This window comes from Xiphophorus maculatus, chromosome 6, assembly GCF_002775205.1.
Source record: "Xiphophorus maculatus strain JP 163 A chromosome 6, X_maculatus-5.0-male, whole genome shotgun sequence".
NCBI classification, from domain to species: domain Eukaryota; kingdom Metazoa; phylum Chordata; class Actinopteri; order Cyprinodontiformes; family Poeciliidae; genus Xiphophorus; species Xiphophorus maculatus.
In genome coordinates, this window is record NC_036448.1 from 10,385,945 (window position 1) to 10,401,246 (window position 15,302).

Here is a 15,302-nt window from a genome sequence, read left to right on the forward strand (position 1 = left end):
ATTAGCTTCTGAGGCAGGGTCCAAACATCAAATATAAAATAACAAAAAACAGAATTGTTGTGGACTATGTATTTTAAATTGTCCTATTTACACTGTCTTTCTTTTATATGACAATTTTTTGGCTGCTTGTTTTCAAACAGGAGTCAGAGCACTTAATGCTTTCTTCTATATTCAAGTGTGATGTTTACAGCATGATTCAGATCTTGGCTCGGATGGGTGTGTGCTGCTGAGTATTTCCATTCTAACCCATTCAGGCTTTACCAAAGACTGCTAATTACCAAGAATGAGTTCATCAGTCCAGATTTGCTGTCTTTTGTCTGCCTCCTTGTTCCCCCCCTTATTCCCTTTTAGAGGCTCACTGGGCTGAAATGAGAGCTTCATTAGTGACCGTTTGATAAAGAAATCAAAGGAAGAGGACGGAGAGACGAGAGCAGAGGTTTCACTTAGTGCTAATTTCCCACTCAACAGTCCAGTCTCAAGCTGTTCCCCAAAGTGGTCTCGCATAAAGTGATTTAGATTTTACTGAGCAGCGCAGGATCCAACTTCACAAACAGGCCATTGGGAAACAAATCCAATCAAGACTCATTTATATAAAAGATTTTTAGAGCCTCCATTTGTGTCACATTTCATCAGTGTGTGTCCTTGTTTCATCCACAGCAAACTCACACCGTCCTGTGTTAGAAGTGCAAACTCAACTACTGCACCCATGACAGTTAAGATGTATTAATGGATATTTAACGTGGGCACGTACAATTTTCAAACAGCTGTTTATGCATTCATGACACAGATATGAAAAGATGTAAGCAAATCTGCAAGACCAACTAAAATCCCAAGGAAATAGCATTTTGCTTGTAATGCAAAAAACGTGGAAGCTGGATGTATTATCACTCAAGAACGCCCTTGTTTCATCTCTGTAAAAAGGTAATAATGTCTAATTTTTTTAATTCTTGTTTGAGAAAGAACAGAGAGAAAAGTGGAGAGAAAGAAGTGAGATTGGCAGAATTGAACAGTGAGAACAGACAAGTTTATTACAGGTAAGATACAGATGAGATCAAAGGCTTCGAGTTCATACACAAAAACAAGTTTACTTGCGCTTGTTGGTAGAAAAGACGAGTTTAATTTGTGCTAGTCTGAAATCTTTTCACAAAACAGACTTAAATCAAGTAGAAAATTTACAATAAAACCTCAAAAATAAAAATGTCGGCTATGAGAAATTGTTGGGAAAATAAAACCTACTTTGGAGATGTCCTCGAGCTTCGAGTTCACCTCGGCTTTGCAACGTCTGCTTTTTTTTTCCCCTCCGTTTTAAATCAAGAATTGTGAGGAAAGCTTCTGATGAGTACGCCGAAACCTCCTGAGCATTACTTGAAAATGCTTGAAAATTGGGAAGGTCAAAGCTGAACTCGGCTTTTATTCGACAAACGTTCAAAAAAAATTGGCTTTGTACAGGTTTAAACCACAAAACCAGCAAATATAACCAATAAAATGATCCGTTTATACACTAAAGTATCACCAGTAAAACCAGATTACAGACTAAAGGCACATGTGGTCCCAACAGATCTCCCAAAATCAGAGACCGAAAGCAGAATCACATGTAGAAACCTCATTTAAACACAGCAGTAGCATGCACCCAGCTGCATTTCGAACAAAGGAGATGCGATTTGAACAGGCTCCGTCCGTCATAGTGAGCAAGCTCTGCATGGTGATCCCCCGTAATGATTGCAGTGTGGCAACATCAATACATTCAACATCCAGCAGTAAAAAGAGGATTCAGGAACACCAAAGTATCATCCGCAAATGGTGGCAATTTCAAATGAAGGCCATGAGCTCACACTGCTGTTATCAACAGTTTTAGACAAAATCTTTTGCTATGAAGGGATTGTGGTCATGAGTTTTGAGTCGGTAAATCTGTGGTTGTTCCGTATAACAAGTAGAGTGACTGATTTATTTTTCTCCTGGTCAAAGAGGACAGGAAATTACCTTAGACTTTTCATAAAATGTTCGTGTCCTGTCTGACTTGATATGAGACGGTGTGTGCTGAGTTTAAGGAAACCATCCATGCATAAAAAGCTACAGACGTAAATCCTTTTGATTTACGACTTTTAACACAACGAAGTATTGGTGGTCTCTGAGCGTCCCTGGAAACTGAAGACCTGCAAAGGATGCGATGCATGGCATCAAAAAAACAAAACACCTGGGTTGTGTGTAGCAACGTCTAAAGAAGGAAGGGATTGAAAAGGTTTTTCCGGAGGATTGCTGAACGGTGCTTAATGAGAGCCAGTGTGGTTACATTTGCTATTTTACTGAAACAGTAAAATATGATTTATCCCTTTAAATGAAAACTTTTTGTCTAATTAGGAATGTGGCATTCTTTTAAGACCATGCAAAAAGGTTTGGGTTCAAAGGCTTAATTTAAAATCTTAAATCCTTGTTAGTATTTTCTACAGATTTTAATAACATCTTGAATTATATTCATTATATGACTTAATATCCAATTTATTTTTTAATCTGAACTCAATCTAGAACTAAAATCTAAGAATCTAATGTAAGCGGCCATTATGCTTTTAAACAGTTTGGACAGGTTACTGTTTTTACTTGAAGCTTATGCTACACTGAGTGCTTCAGGGAGTTTAAAATATAAATACATTTTGATCAGAGATGCCCAAAAACTTTGCATGCCCCAGTATTTACCCTGAGGGTCCTACTGAAAACAAATCATTTTTCAGAGTGACCCTCAGTGTAGATTAATTTTTTTTTTTTTAATAAACTGACCTGTATTAATGTAAATGGTGAGATTGAACAAAGTGAAGCGGTGCACTGAGACTATATCAATCAAAATCCGAGCACTTCACTAATCAGACAAGTTAAGGGTTGAAAAAGGTAATACTGTGGTTTGCCTTGAAGCATGAAGAATGTCATTTTCTTCTCAACGTGGAGAGGAAAATGAAAGGAGACCTCAGTCCTCCTCCACTAATCCAAAGGGAACCGGAAGCTGAGCAGTCACAGGTTTTCTGTGTGAAGCAACACAAGATCAAAACAGCACTTTGCACTAAGTAGTGGCTTAAAAGTCCCTAGTTTTTACTTCTTAAAGAACGTCTGTTCACCTGTAACAAAACTCAACAGTGACACTGCTGTGGATCGAGACCTATCGGAACTAAAAGAAAACAACATTCAGCTGGTGTTTTGCTGCTCTTTAAAGTGGAGGAAAAGGTCAAAGCAGAGATGCCTTCAAAAAGAAACTGAGCGCAGGACAGTGTTCACTGCTTTAAAGAAAGAAAACACAGTTAGTGGAATTTGTAGTTTTTACAATACTTCAACAAAACAAACAAACAAAAAATAAACTATTCAAAGAAAATAATAAAAAGAAAAATGGTAGTGGCTTCTTTGCTAGTCAAAGATGTTGTTCAGGAGTTTGGTGTGCGGGTTAGATGGTGGACTTTGAAAAGGAAACTTTAAGATGGTGATTCCCCCCCATGTCATAGTTGTGAAGGTCAATCAGAGCCTGAATCGCCTCCTCCACCGACGACATCTGGATCAACGCCATCTTACGGTCCCTGTGAACAAGACAGCACAGTTAAAAATTATTGTATATGTACACCGGATGTGCTATTAAAACCAACCCAACTGTTTATTTAGTGATGCAACTATCAATTAACGAGTGACTAAAACCCAGCAAATTTCCCCTTGATGAACTGTTGATCACCACATCCAACACTAAATCATGTGAACTTTTTCCTCCCATCCCACGAATCCATCAACATGGATTCGTGGAGGATCCTTATCAACCTTTGAGATTAGATAAAAATCTGATCAGACTGGGACAATGTAACACCTCAATTTCCTGTGAGTCAAACTCAAAGAGAAATCAGCAGTGACAGGTCGGCCTCTTTAAAACAGCTCTGATTGTTCCGAAATACATCTTACTGAAAAAACTTAAAGGCCTTGACGGTTCCTCCGCTGTTAGAAAACAGGCGGCGTAGATCGTCCTCTCCGACTCCATCCCTAGGAGCAAAAACACCAATCGATGTGTAGTGGGTGAAATAACTGTGATCCAGGCTGCAAAGTAATACGTCTGAATTTTCTTCTACCTGATGTTGGAGAGGTGAAGTGTTGCAGATGGAGGAAAGATGTTCTGGAAGTTTTTAGATCCTGGTTTCTTAAAGCGATGGAGGGGGGAGCCAGAAAAATCTGTCCGACAAACACAAAACATTCACATGAGACGACAGGATTGTATTGGAGCTGTGGCCTGCTTGCTTCACAAGGTTGAGCCGACGGCTGCTGTTATTTTAGCCGGTTGTCGAAGCCACTGAAACAAACCGAAGTGTTTTGCCTCATTGTCACTAGGAAAGATAATTCGTTAATCTCTCTTTCATCAATTCGGTCGACTCTTCTTTAAGGAATGAATTATTTCAGCTGCATTTGATGGTTTTTAAGCCTGAATGGCCAGGTTAAGATCCCGCAACAGAACCTCATTAAGATTCAAGTCTGGACTTGGACTAGGCCACATAAAAAAAATCCTTATGTGTTTTTAGACATTCAGATATGAAATTATGTCTGTGCTGTAGATTATTATCTTGCTGCAAAAGGAGAGACCGTCACCAGCTAATGGCTGGAACAAAATACCTGAGAGAAATTTATCAAGGTAAAGTAGATACATGGTGCTGATTTTAAAACAGCGTCAGATTAGGACACATTATTACTGCATGATGCAAATTTGCAAAAATCCTGCTTGTTCACCTGACCGTCTGAGGGAGACTTGATGAAAGACTACAAAGATTATATTCATAATATTTATTAAAAAGCAACGAAATGCAAATCATAACAATATGAATCATCTTACCTTTGGTGAGTAACTGGTCGTCCAGTCCTTCTCTGGGCAAAGCTACCGTCTGATGTTTCGACAGAGTCACTCTCATCACTTTACCAAACACCTTCTGACCATTCAGGTGGCTCATTGCTACGGGCAACGAAAACATGAACGATGGGAAAATGAGAAACTTCAACACCTTTGAAACTCCCCACTAGAATTTAACACATTGTCGGAAATAAATTTACACCTACAACATTACTACATCTTACCAAGTTGAGCCTGGTTGCCATCAGAAAGCTGAATCAGAGCACTGTCCTTTTTGTTGTAGAGGATCTTCACCCTCTGGACATCACCATAGACGCCTGAAGGGAGAGAGAGACAGACAGAGAAAGAGAGAGAGAGAGAGCAGGAGAGACGAGGGCGGAGGAGTAGATGAGAAGGATAGAACAGACAGAGCAGGAGAGATGGAGCCGACCAAGATAAAAAAAGAAGAGGTGTGAAGGATGAAAGGAATCAAGTTAGTGCTAGAAAGACAAATGAAAAGAAAAGATGGACTCTTCCAATTTGACTTCTACCACAATTCAATCAAGTGCTTGAAATGATCTGAGTCGTTTAACGTGGCGACACCTCAGCTGAACTTTAACACTGACACACAGCTCAAACCGGCTGGCAGGTTAATGTTTGGCATGAGTGCAGCTTGATTAGGTGGTTAAACTGTAAAACGGTGCAGGAAGAAAACACTACTAAACCTGAAAGAACATGCTGCTGGTAACACTTATGTAGATACAAACAAAAAAAAAAGAAAAAAAAAAAGAAAAAAATCAACAGAGTTCCTTTAATGCTTTTGTTGGGGTAATGTTTTTACTTTTAGAGATATTTGTGCCCGGCTTGGATGACAGGCAATCCCAACAGCACAGTTTAAGAAAAAGAGAGATCAACTATATGACCACAACAACTCGTTACAAATTCGAGAGAGAAAAGGCAAAGAGGGAGAGCTAGAGTGAGTCCTGGTGAGTACACTGGATTGCTGTGATCAACTGACCCATTAATGTGGTGAGAACATCAACCCTGAAGGACCTGGCTCCCTGTCCAAATGTTACTCTGCAGAGCATCAGTGGGGATAGCATCACAGAGAGTTTAAGATTGGCTCTGTGCTGGTAAACTAGGCTCATATCTGCTCAATGTTAGCGTTAGAACAGCTATGACATGCAAAAACAAAAACACATGTTCTTGGTGTCCATCTCACTCACATGTAAGCTTTCAAGCATCAGATATTTTCATGTTACTTGCTTAGATTAACTTACACCACTGTAAGTGGCCACTGGATTTTATTTAACATTCAAGTTACCTTTAAAGGTCTCTGGTTGAAGTAGATTCTTTTAGGGGTCTCAGAGTAAATGGGGCAGAAAAACAAATACACACCACAATTTTCAGATTTACAGAAGCAGAAAATGTCAGAACTTGTATAAATTGTCTTCATTTTGCATTAGTTGGTGTATCTAATGAAACCCCAATATAAATTAGGGCTGAAACAATCAGACTAATTGTGATGAATAAATTATTGAAATAGTCATCAGGCAATTTAGTATTTGATTAATTGTAAACAGACTCAAAAAAGGCAATGTGCTGAAACACCCCCCAGCCCCCCAAAAAACAAAACATTAAAAGCAGCAATAAAACCAAAACTATACATAAAAAGACAGACATTTTGAATTCAAGATAAAAACACATTTGTCTGTAAATATAGACTTGGCCAAAACTCCTGAAGTGGTGCAGTTTTAAGCTTTACCTGGTTCAGATTTACTGTGTTATATGAAATGCCTTTTTTCTTACTTAAGAAAGGAATTAAATTATTTATTTCATTTTCATATTTTAATGTATTTCTAATTTTCTATTTAAAAAAAAGTGGCTCAATGTAAATCTGTAAAATATATTTTTAAAAATTCTATTAATTATCAGAAAAATTGGTACATTAATTAATTATTAAAATAATCGTTAGTTGCAAGCCCCAGTGAGTTTCATGTTTGGAACGCTATATTTGAGGAAAATCAATATTTCTGCAAGTCACTTTTCATGGGGAGGTTAGGAACAAACGCAAGGGATGATGAGGAAAGCAGGACAGTTCTCGATCAGTCAAAAAAAAAAAAAAGAAGAAGAAAAGAAACGTTATAAAGTTTATTGAAGAGATCTGGTTGGATTTCTTCCCCCCATTTTAACTCACGAAGCAAAAATCTACAAGCTAAGGACCAGGCTAAAGGTTTCATAAGACCTAAAGGGTTCTGGTGTCTTTGTTCTCATCAATTAATAGATAAGCTGACCAAAGAGACAATCTCCCAGACTCACTGCTCTTTCAGTGTAAAGACAGTAGCATATTTCAACTTTGCAATGTACAATGTGACAGAGAAGAGCTTGAAAAAACAGGCAGATAGAGAAGAGCAGAGTGCCCACCACATCACTGAAGAAAGTGAACAAAACTGGATTAACAGAGAGAGATATACAGATAGAATAGAAGAGATTGAACATACCGAAGAGGGTAAAGAGACTTTGAGGCGTGACCATCTTTAGAGAGAGAGACCGCAGAGCAGAGGACAGGAAGAGGAGGAGCAGAGGAGGAGGAAGAGGAGAGACGAAGGTAGAGATCAGACCGCCCAGCGTTGGACGAAGGGGGAGGTGGTGGTTGTTTCCATGATGATGAGGGGTGAAGCAAAAATGGAGGGGGTGGTTTGGGGGGGGAGAGGGTGAGGTCAGAATGGCAAAGCCAAAGTCCAGTTCAGTTCAGATTAAGAAATGTGAGTAGAATAGAAGGAAGTAATTCGGGGAGAAAAGTAGAGAAAAGGTTTATATGGAAGGTGTTCAGAAGAAGATTTAGCGTTAAAGAATGTGTGGTTATAGGGAGAGTCATATGGAAAGAAAATAAAAATGTATGAGAGGAGCATAGGAGGGAAGAAAGGAGGCAGGGAGGGGAGAAAGGAGGAGAGGAGGACAAAAACCAAAGCAGAGGTCAGTAAACAGAGCATCAGTGGAACATCAACGGAGTCTGAATGATTGCTGATTGAGTCAAAAAAGCACGCACGCAAAATAAAGGACTCCAAAGTCTCACTCCATTATTTCAGCAGCACACACTCGCGCGCACACACTCATTCTGCTGGATGCATGTAAAAGTGAAGAATAGGAGGGATGGGAGGAAATTAACAAAACAAAAAAGGATTCTCCAGACGAATCATAACCTCAGAGTAAAAGAATGAGCGGCGGGAGAACCATGAAGCAGATGGCTGAAGGTAAAAAGGCACCATTAGGACTGCCGTACGTGATGAGAAGGTCAGACTGATGAGTTTATCACTCCAAAGAAAGATGATATGGCCTTTGCTTTCTAATGCTTAAAGGATTTAGGTTAAAACACCGTGAGTCCTGCGTAAAAAAATACATCATACGCCGAGATGTGGGGGTCGATGCTGACACAAAACAGACATGTGACCAATTGATGGATATGGATGGATTTTGGATTCGATACCCAGGAAAAAGTGGTGGATCTTCGCTTTCAAACTTAAATACAAACATTTGTCTTTGGGTTTGTTGGTTTTATTCCGGCTGTGCATGTGGTGTAACATGGAGCATTAGAGGCTTTTTTTAACTGATGACAGAGTGAGGAGATGAGGAACAAGTGACACGACTCAACATTCAATGCTTGAAATTAACACTCAACCACTTTTAATTTACGGTACATAGAAAATTAAAGTGTGTATCCTAGGCCTGTAAATGTTAGGAAAAGATCTGATATGACTGAATATTACCATAGTTATATTGGTTGGGATTAACCCTTATAATCCTAAATCTCCTCTTCATTTTTCATTATCGTGTTCATTCTCATTCTCAAATAGTCTAATCTTTGAAAATGTGCATTTTAGCGACTAAATCTACATCTTATGAGCAGTAAAAGTTCGTTGAACATACATGATTGATATTGCAAAGTTGCTTTTGATTCAAGCGATTGTGCAACTCTAGCATGTTCAAAACCAGCATTGTGTATGTTTGCAGAGCAAATCATAGCGTCAGTTTAATAATTTTACTATTACACCTACATAGATGGCAATGTAGTAGCCAGAGAAACATTACCAAAATAAAACAGCTAATAACATCTGGATTTCTTTTTAAATAATGAGTAACTGAGAAACTCAACCACCAGAAATTAACCACTTTCTATCGTTTATTGCATTATCACTGCTCATAATTCTTGCTTTTTAAACAAAGTGCGACCACATTTTTGTTAAAAGTGTGCGGCATAATTTCAATCTGTTACGTTTTCACCAAATTATTTCTGAATCACCACAGCTTTGGAACATTTTTTATCTTCTACTGCACAATACTGAAAGCACACGCATTATTCCTCGTATCAGCGTCACCAAAGCCAACACTAAATGTTCTTAAAACATATTGGTTTACAGTAGTGCGCATTGATAACCCTTTTAGAGTGCTCAAACGCAACACTGCTGGCATGTGTCTCCTGGTCTTGAGGTAAATAGAAGAGTGAGACGGTTTAATACGGCCAAGATGCACCTTGGCCTTATCCTCTCACCAGGTACTTGGAGAAACAGACAGAGGAGAGAGAGAGAGAAAGACAGCAACAAACATAAGAAAGGATAGCAGATACAGTTGAGATAGATATATTAAAGTAGATACATATTTGGAATTCAGAAAATGGGACTGAGAATAAACATAATTGTAAGAAGAAAAATAAAAAGAATAAATTTTGTGCATCTGTCAGGTACAGAAAAAAAAAACAAACATGTCAAACGTTTAACTGAAGATGTACGGCCTGGTACGGACAAAGTGGTTGGACATAATTAGCTAAAAAGACCTCAGAGTTTAGAACATTACAGTTCATGGCAAGAAAAATAAAGTAAAAGAAATTCATGCATATGCCCACGCAAAAAACAATTCTTAGTGTAAGAAAAAAAACTGTGCCAAGTTAAGGCTGACTCTCTCGTAGAAGAAATAAATCCTCATCAGAATGTAAAAATGCTGTGAGAAGAAAACCACACTGATTATGGTGCTAAAAACCTGCATTTACCATGGTGCAAAGTCAGTTTATGCTTTAAAAAAATTGACAGTTGTCTTAGTGTGGGGTTTCTTCAGTGTGTTTCCATTTATAAAAATCCTAATCCAAAAATAGTCTTGAAAGAGTTAGAAAAAGTGACAAAGAAAGTGAAACTATTTATTTAAACTAAGCTGTAAACCATTATACTCCAAAGTCATCCTGTCACTATAATAATCCAGGACGATTACACAGAACTAAAGAGACTTCTGAGGTGAAGGATCCATATTTATATAAAAAATAACATAAGTTATGCATAGCACTCATACAATCACACACCCACACAAGAATGTATACTGCTAACTCAGAAGAATCATCCAAATCTGTAAAATATGTCGTAAATATATAAGTGAGCAAAACTAGAGCCTATAGAATTGATTTTAGTGTGAAAAGTTTTGCTTATGGTTAGTGTACCTCTTCATTCAGGTTGGACGCCAACAGGACACCTGACACTCCGGATCCAGAGAGAGCGACGCGACCTGCCGCAGCCGCCGCCGCCGCTGCAGCGCTCAGGGGACTGATGGCTCCTGAAGAGAAAGCCCAGGGTAAGAAACAAGTCTGAATTATACAACACCAAAATATAGAAAAAACCAAAAAAACTAGAATGAGTTTAACTTTTTTCTTTTTAAAGACAAACAGCTTCTCATTTCATTGATTGACATAACTAATGGAATAATTGTTCCTCGTTGATTTAATAAGCAAATAAAATAACTGAAATATCCTCAGCTATATTACTAGATTGTAGTAACTTTTCTTATGTAGCTTTTCTTTATTATTCAGCTTAGTGAATCACTAAGAATGTGATCAATTGAAGACATTTTCAATTATCCTAGCAGGACATATAGACAAACAAGTGGATGGAAATTAAAAGGAAAAAATATATATGTACCTCCACCCTGTGAGAGGGAGAGAGATGATGAGTAACCTCCTCCACTAGAGTAGGAAGCTAGAGCTCCAGATGGGGTACCTACAAAACAAAAACATTTGTATGAACAACTGCTCATATCATATGCAGAGTAAGGTTTAACATTTATTTTTTTTAGAAAAATTGTTTTCCATCAGAAATGACAGGCATCTTCCAAAAGATAATAAGACAGTGTTACAACGGGGTAGCATTGTGAGCAACACATTGATGTATTTATCTTGAATAGTGTGGAACCTTAACTTTCCCCACACACACTTCACTTTCTAATTATTTGGATTAATTTCCAACATGATATTTTGCATAAAATGCAAGTTAAGTTTGTTTTGCCTCAACCTATGGCATATTGTAGCACCATTTTAGGAAATCTATAGTACATCAACCCTTAACCCGTTAAAAGATTTCCTTTGATATGAATCTACAGTTAGCACATGTCTGTATGCACAGTAGCATTAAGTTATCAATTATTTTAATAGAAAAAAAATACAGATAAAAAAATGTGTGTAGAGGAGGTCTTCCATTTAGAGAGTAAAATGTGCAACAGCAAATAAAATCATATGAATGAACATTGTAAAAACGGTCAATAACAGATGAGTATTTACCCAGTAAAGAATGATCCTTGTTGGTTGACTCTCCATCTCCTGTCGGAAGGTCGGGTCTGGTGTAATCACGACTTTTATCATTGTTGTATTTAACATTGAGGTTGACCAGTTTACTGAAGTCTATCCGCAGAGTGCAGCACGAATTATAGATGTTCTGTCCATCCAACGACTAGAGTAGAAGAAGCAAGTGTGAGCGTCACCAGTGACCATACTTTATTTAGTATTTCTCATGCATACTCTATTTGCAGAAAAGAAACTAACACTTGTTTTAAAAAAGGAACAATAACTACATGCTGTGAACAAGGCTGTGAAAGTAAACATTTGAAAAGGTATCTTTTTTTAATGTAATTTTTTTTTTTTAAAGTCAAAGAACTTAAAAGTGACAATTTTAGAAAGTAAAGAAATTCAGTGATTAACCTGATAAAAAAAATGACATTAAAATTTTTAACAAGGGAGTTTGAGGATTTAGGCTCATTCAATTTTTTTTCATAAACCATTAATACATAATAATCAATCAGAATATCCAGTAAATAAACTAAAACTTAAACAAGTAATAATGCATGTTGTTCTTTTACCTAGAAAGTGACAGCTGATGCTGCGTCACCTTTACCAGCAACATTTTTTGGTAGACCAAAACTAAATTTCAAGTTTCACAAAAAGTGGTTCAATTCTTTGTTAACTAAAGACTCCTTTAATGATCCCAATGATCATTGGGTGGGATTAGATCATGTGATCAAAGTGGGTCACAGTGTTGACTGGTATCCTACCAGTTTAGCTTGTTGAGCATTGACTGGGTCACTGAACTGCAGAAGAGCCTGAAACTGGTTGTTCTTAGTGAAGGTTATAATCTTCATAACTGTCCCAAACTTGCTGAAAATCTGAAACAAAGGAGAAAAAACCCATAAAAAGGATTTATTTGAAAACAATAAATGCTATTAATCTGATCATTCCATCACGGGTCTTTCAAAGACCACATGAATAAACAATGTTTTATCGGTGTTAACGTTTTAAATGCTCAGTTTACCTGTTGTAAAACATCCAGTGTTACAGGATAAAACATGTTGTCGATAATAATTCGCAGCACAGGGCTGGGGGGCGGAGCGAGCTCCAATACGCCCTGGTCAGAGGATGGAGAGCTGCCATCCTGGACAGCTGATACCGCCTGCAGGACTGCCTGGGCTCTCTGGATGGACAAAAAAATAAAAACAGCGCACATTAGAATGAGAAAACTCTTCCGCTACAATGTCTGTTAATGGTTGATTCAAGGAAGCTCTGTGTCTGAAAGGAAACTTGAGGCCCATTTATACCTGGTTCAGAGCTGAATCTGTTTTCAGTTCTTTATGGTTAGAATATTGGATGAAGACAGGAGTATTTCTGACCTAAAGAAAAACAACAAAAATACTTGACTATGTTTAACAACAAAATGATGTATTAATAAATGAGAAAAATAAAAATACTGATTTCAGACCTGTGGTGTTACAGCTGTGTAGTAGTTCACCATAGTGATGGCTGCTTCCTCTGTACCCAACTCTAGAAATGCCTAAAAAACAAGAACCATATGAAATCGCCAATATTTAAAACCAAGAGAACAACATTATACAGTAAGCCTAAATTAATGTGCTTGGACTTTATAGAGTCTACCTGGTTTTTTCCCTTCAGCATCAGAATGTTGGTGACCTTTCCAAAGGGCAGGCCGAGAGCAATGACCTCTGTCTCTGTCACTTCGTTGGGAAGTTTTCGGATGTGGAGCACTCTGGAGGGAGGGGACTCGTCCAGGCGCTGTTTCTTACTGTCACTACCGTTTGCTGAACATAGATTCACAAGCAAAAACATTAAACAGAAATCATTGTAGCTTAATGCTGTCTCGATCCAACAGTTGACAGACTGTAGCCATCACAAGGGGAGCTGGGGCATACAGGCTGCACATGTAAATAACTACTTGGAAAAAAAAAAAAAACTATCCATTTGAAATCTGCTGAGGTTCAGTTGTTTACAGAACACAACTTCCCATGTCATTTCCTGACCTTCTTTCTGAGCACAAAATGTATTGCAGATGTTTAAATAAAGTATGTCAGCAGGTTTGATCAAACTCACCTGTCATTGAGTTGGGGCTGCTACTATACATGTTCAGCTCATCTGAGCCTCTCTAAATAACAAGGACAAAATGCAGAAAGTCACATTTTTATTCTCCAACTTGAATACAAAATGAACAGGACAGATATGACAGCATAGACTAATGAAAAACTGTTTTGTTATTAATAAGTAATGTAGTTTACCTTCACACCAACTGCAACATCACTGGAAATAGAATGGAAAAAAAGATATTGAAGAAAAGGCAGAGAGAATATTTCTGCAGTCTCATCACTACTGTACAATATGATGCATTGTGAAGTATATAAACGATATAATATTATATAGTAAAAAGTGCAAAAAGTGGTTTAATACTTATAAATATGTATCTGAAAATAATGTCATTTCATCTAAATCATAAAATAAGTGTGGGTGGTCTCGCCCCCTAGCCATTTTGTGCCTTTGGCAGCTTTAGTTCCATTATTTCAAGTAGTGAACAAAGTCTAAAATTATTGAACAGAACAAACCCTATAAGACTAAGAACTCCCACAATTTTTGTTCTATGAACTTTAACAATGACAGTCAGCAATAGGCACCACACCCTCCCAACCAACACACCAAGAATAACAGAAGGGGAATGATGGTTGGATGCCTGGGTGTTAAGTATGGAAAAATGCAAGCTGGACATGTTTTTTGTGGGGTTAAAGGTAGAAAATTGTATTGCTTTTTTAAAATTGGTGTAAATATCACATTGTACAGTAACAAACATTACCTTATGGGGTCTGGCAAGCTTACAGGCTAATTAGCTGACGCTAACAACAACAAAATGAACGTTTCATGGCAATAAATAAAAAATATATTTCGATTGTAAACTTTTATATGATTGTGAGCAACATTTCTCACATGTTTAAATGCAAATTCAAGGACATAAATTAACCAACATGGTACCTTTCGTTATTTCCTTACTCTGAAATGTTACGTTTTGTCCACAAAAGACGCGGCTCGATTCCAGGCATAAACCCTATATAAGGTCATCACCATATGAAAAAGAGACTGCATTTCTGACCCCAGCCGCTGTTTTTCAGCACTGAGGCTTGACGGAAACGGAGATAAAGCCGTGCATTGATCACAGTCTCGGTCCTGTGCAGCAGACTGGCCTCAAACAAACAAAGGACCGTTATTTCAGTTGGGATTAAGCTAGCAGCACCAACTGACAGGTGGACAGGCAATTAGCATGGCTCATAACAAACTGCTTTATTATCAGCTCCTAACATCATTATAAAGTCTACAATGGTGTCAACATGTAATGAAAGTCCTTTATGTCTATTTTTCTAGATAATAATACAGCTAGCTACCGTTACAACGCAAATTATTTGATCGAGAAATTGAGAATACGTTTCTTTTTTCTTTACTGTATCGTTCCCCTACACTCCTAGCTTCAGCGTCTGAGGTTAAGTGTCTTGTCACGCAATATATCATGTTGTGAAATTAAAATACGCCTGGATACAGACAGGATATTCCCCACATTGCCTGACCGAGACTTGCTGGCTGTATCACGTTTTTCGCAAGATTCAGAGCGATGGTATAACACATTAGCCAACATGTAGCATGCTTCGAAAAACCTGAATCCAAGACGCAAATTCGGCTGATACACACACACAACTATGGAGGGTGAAAACAGAAGCATTCGTTTGGTTTATGATAATATTTACCCGTCCATTGCGTTTCTTTGTCCTCTTCAGTCTGTCTGATATGCCAGCACACTTCGACATACACTGTGCAAGCAAAATGGGCGTGCTTCTCCTT

At 37.9% G+C, this 15,302-nt stretch overlaps 1 protein-coding gene across 2 annotated transcripts; it reads right to left on the reverse strand.

Moving 5' to 3' along the window:
• Nucleotides 1-1,002: 1,002 nt before the first annotated feature.
• Nucleotides 1,003-15,295, reverse strand: ptbp2 (polypyrimidine tract binding protein 2). Of its 2 annotated transcripts, XM_005797062.3 has the most exons (17): nucleotides 15,209-15,295; nucleotides 13,703-13,724; nucleotides 13,521-13,572; nucleotides 13,068-13,231; nucleotides 12,895-12,966; nucleotides 12,734-12,805; nucleotides 12,451-12,609; nucleotides 12,194-12,304; nucleotides 11,427-11,595; nucleotides 10,792-10,869; nucleotides 10,317-10,429; nucleotides 7,336-7,369; nucleotides 5,080-5,172; nucleotides 4,841-4,957; nucleotides 4,089-4,188; nucleotides 3,925-4,002; nucleotides 1,003-3,554 (listed from the first exon to the last, which is right to left on the reverse strand). In XM_005797062.3, the coding sequence occupies exons 1-17, from the start codon at nucleotides 15,214-15,216 to the stop codon at nucleotides 3,425-3,427; spliced, it is 1,572 nt and encodes a 523-aa protein (XP_005797119.1). In that variant the 5' UTR covers nucleotides 15,217-15,295; the 3' UTR covers nucleotides 1,003-3,424. The 2 variants fall into 2 exon arrangements, 1 of the variants encoding a protein (XP_005797119.1); XR_002752909.1 differs by lacking the exons at nucleotides 1,003-3,554; nucleotides 3,925-4,002; nucleotides 4,089-4,188; nucleotides 4,841-4,957 and having other exon boundaries at nucleotides 5,101-5,172; nucleotides 6,159-7,369.
• Between the last annotated feature and the right edge of the window lie 7 nt (nucleotides 15,296-15,302).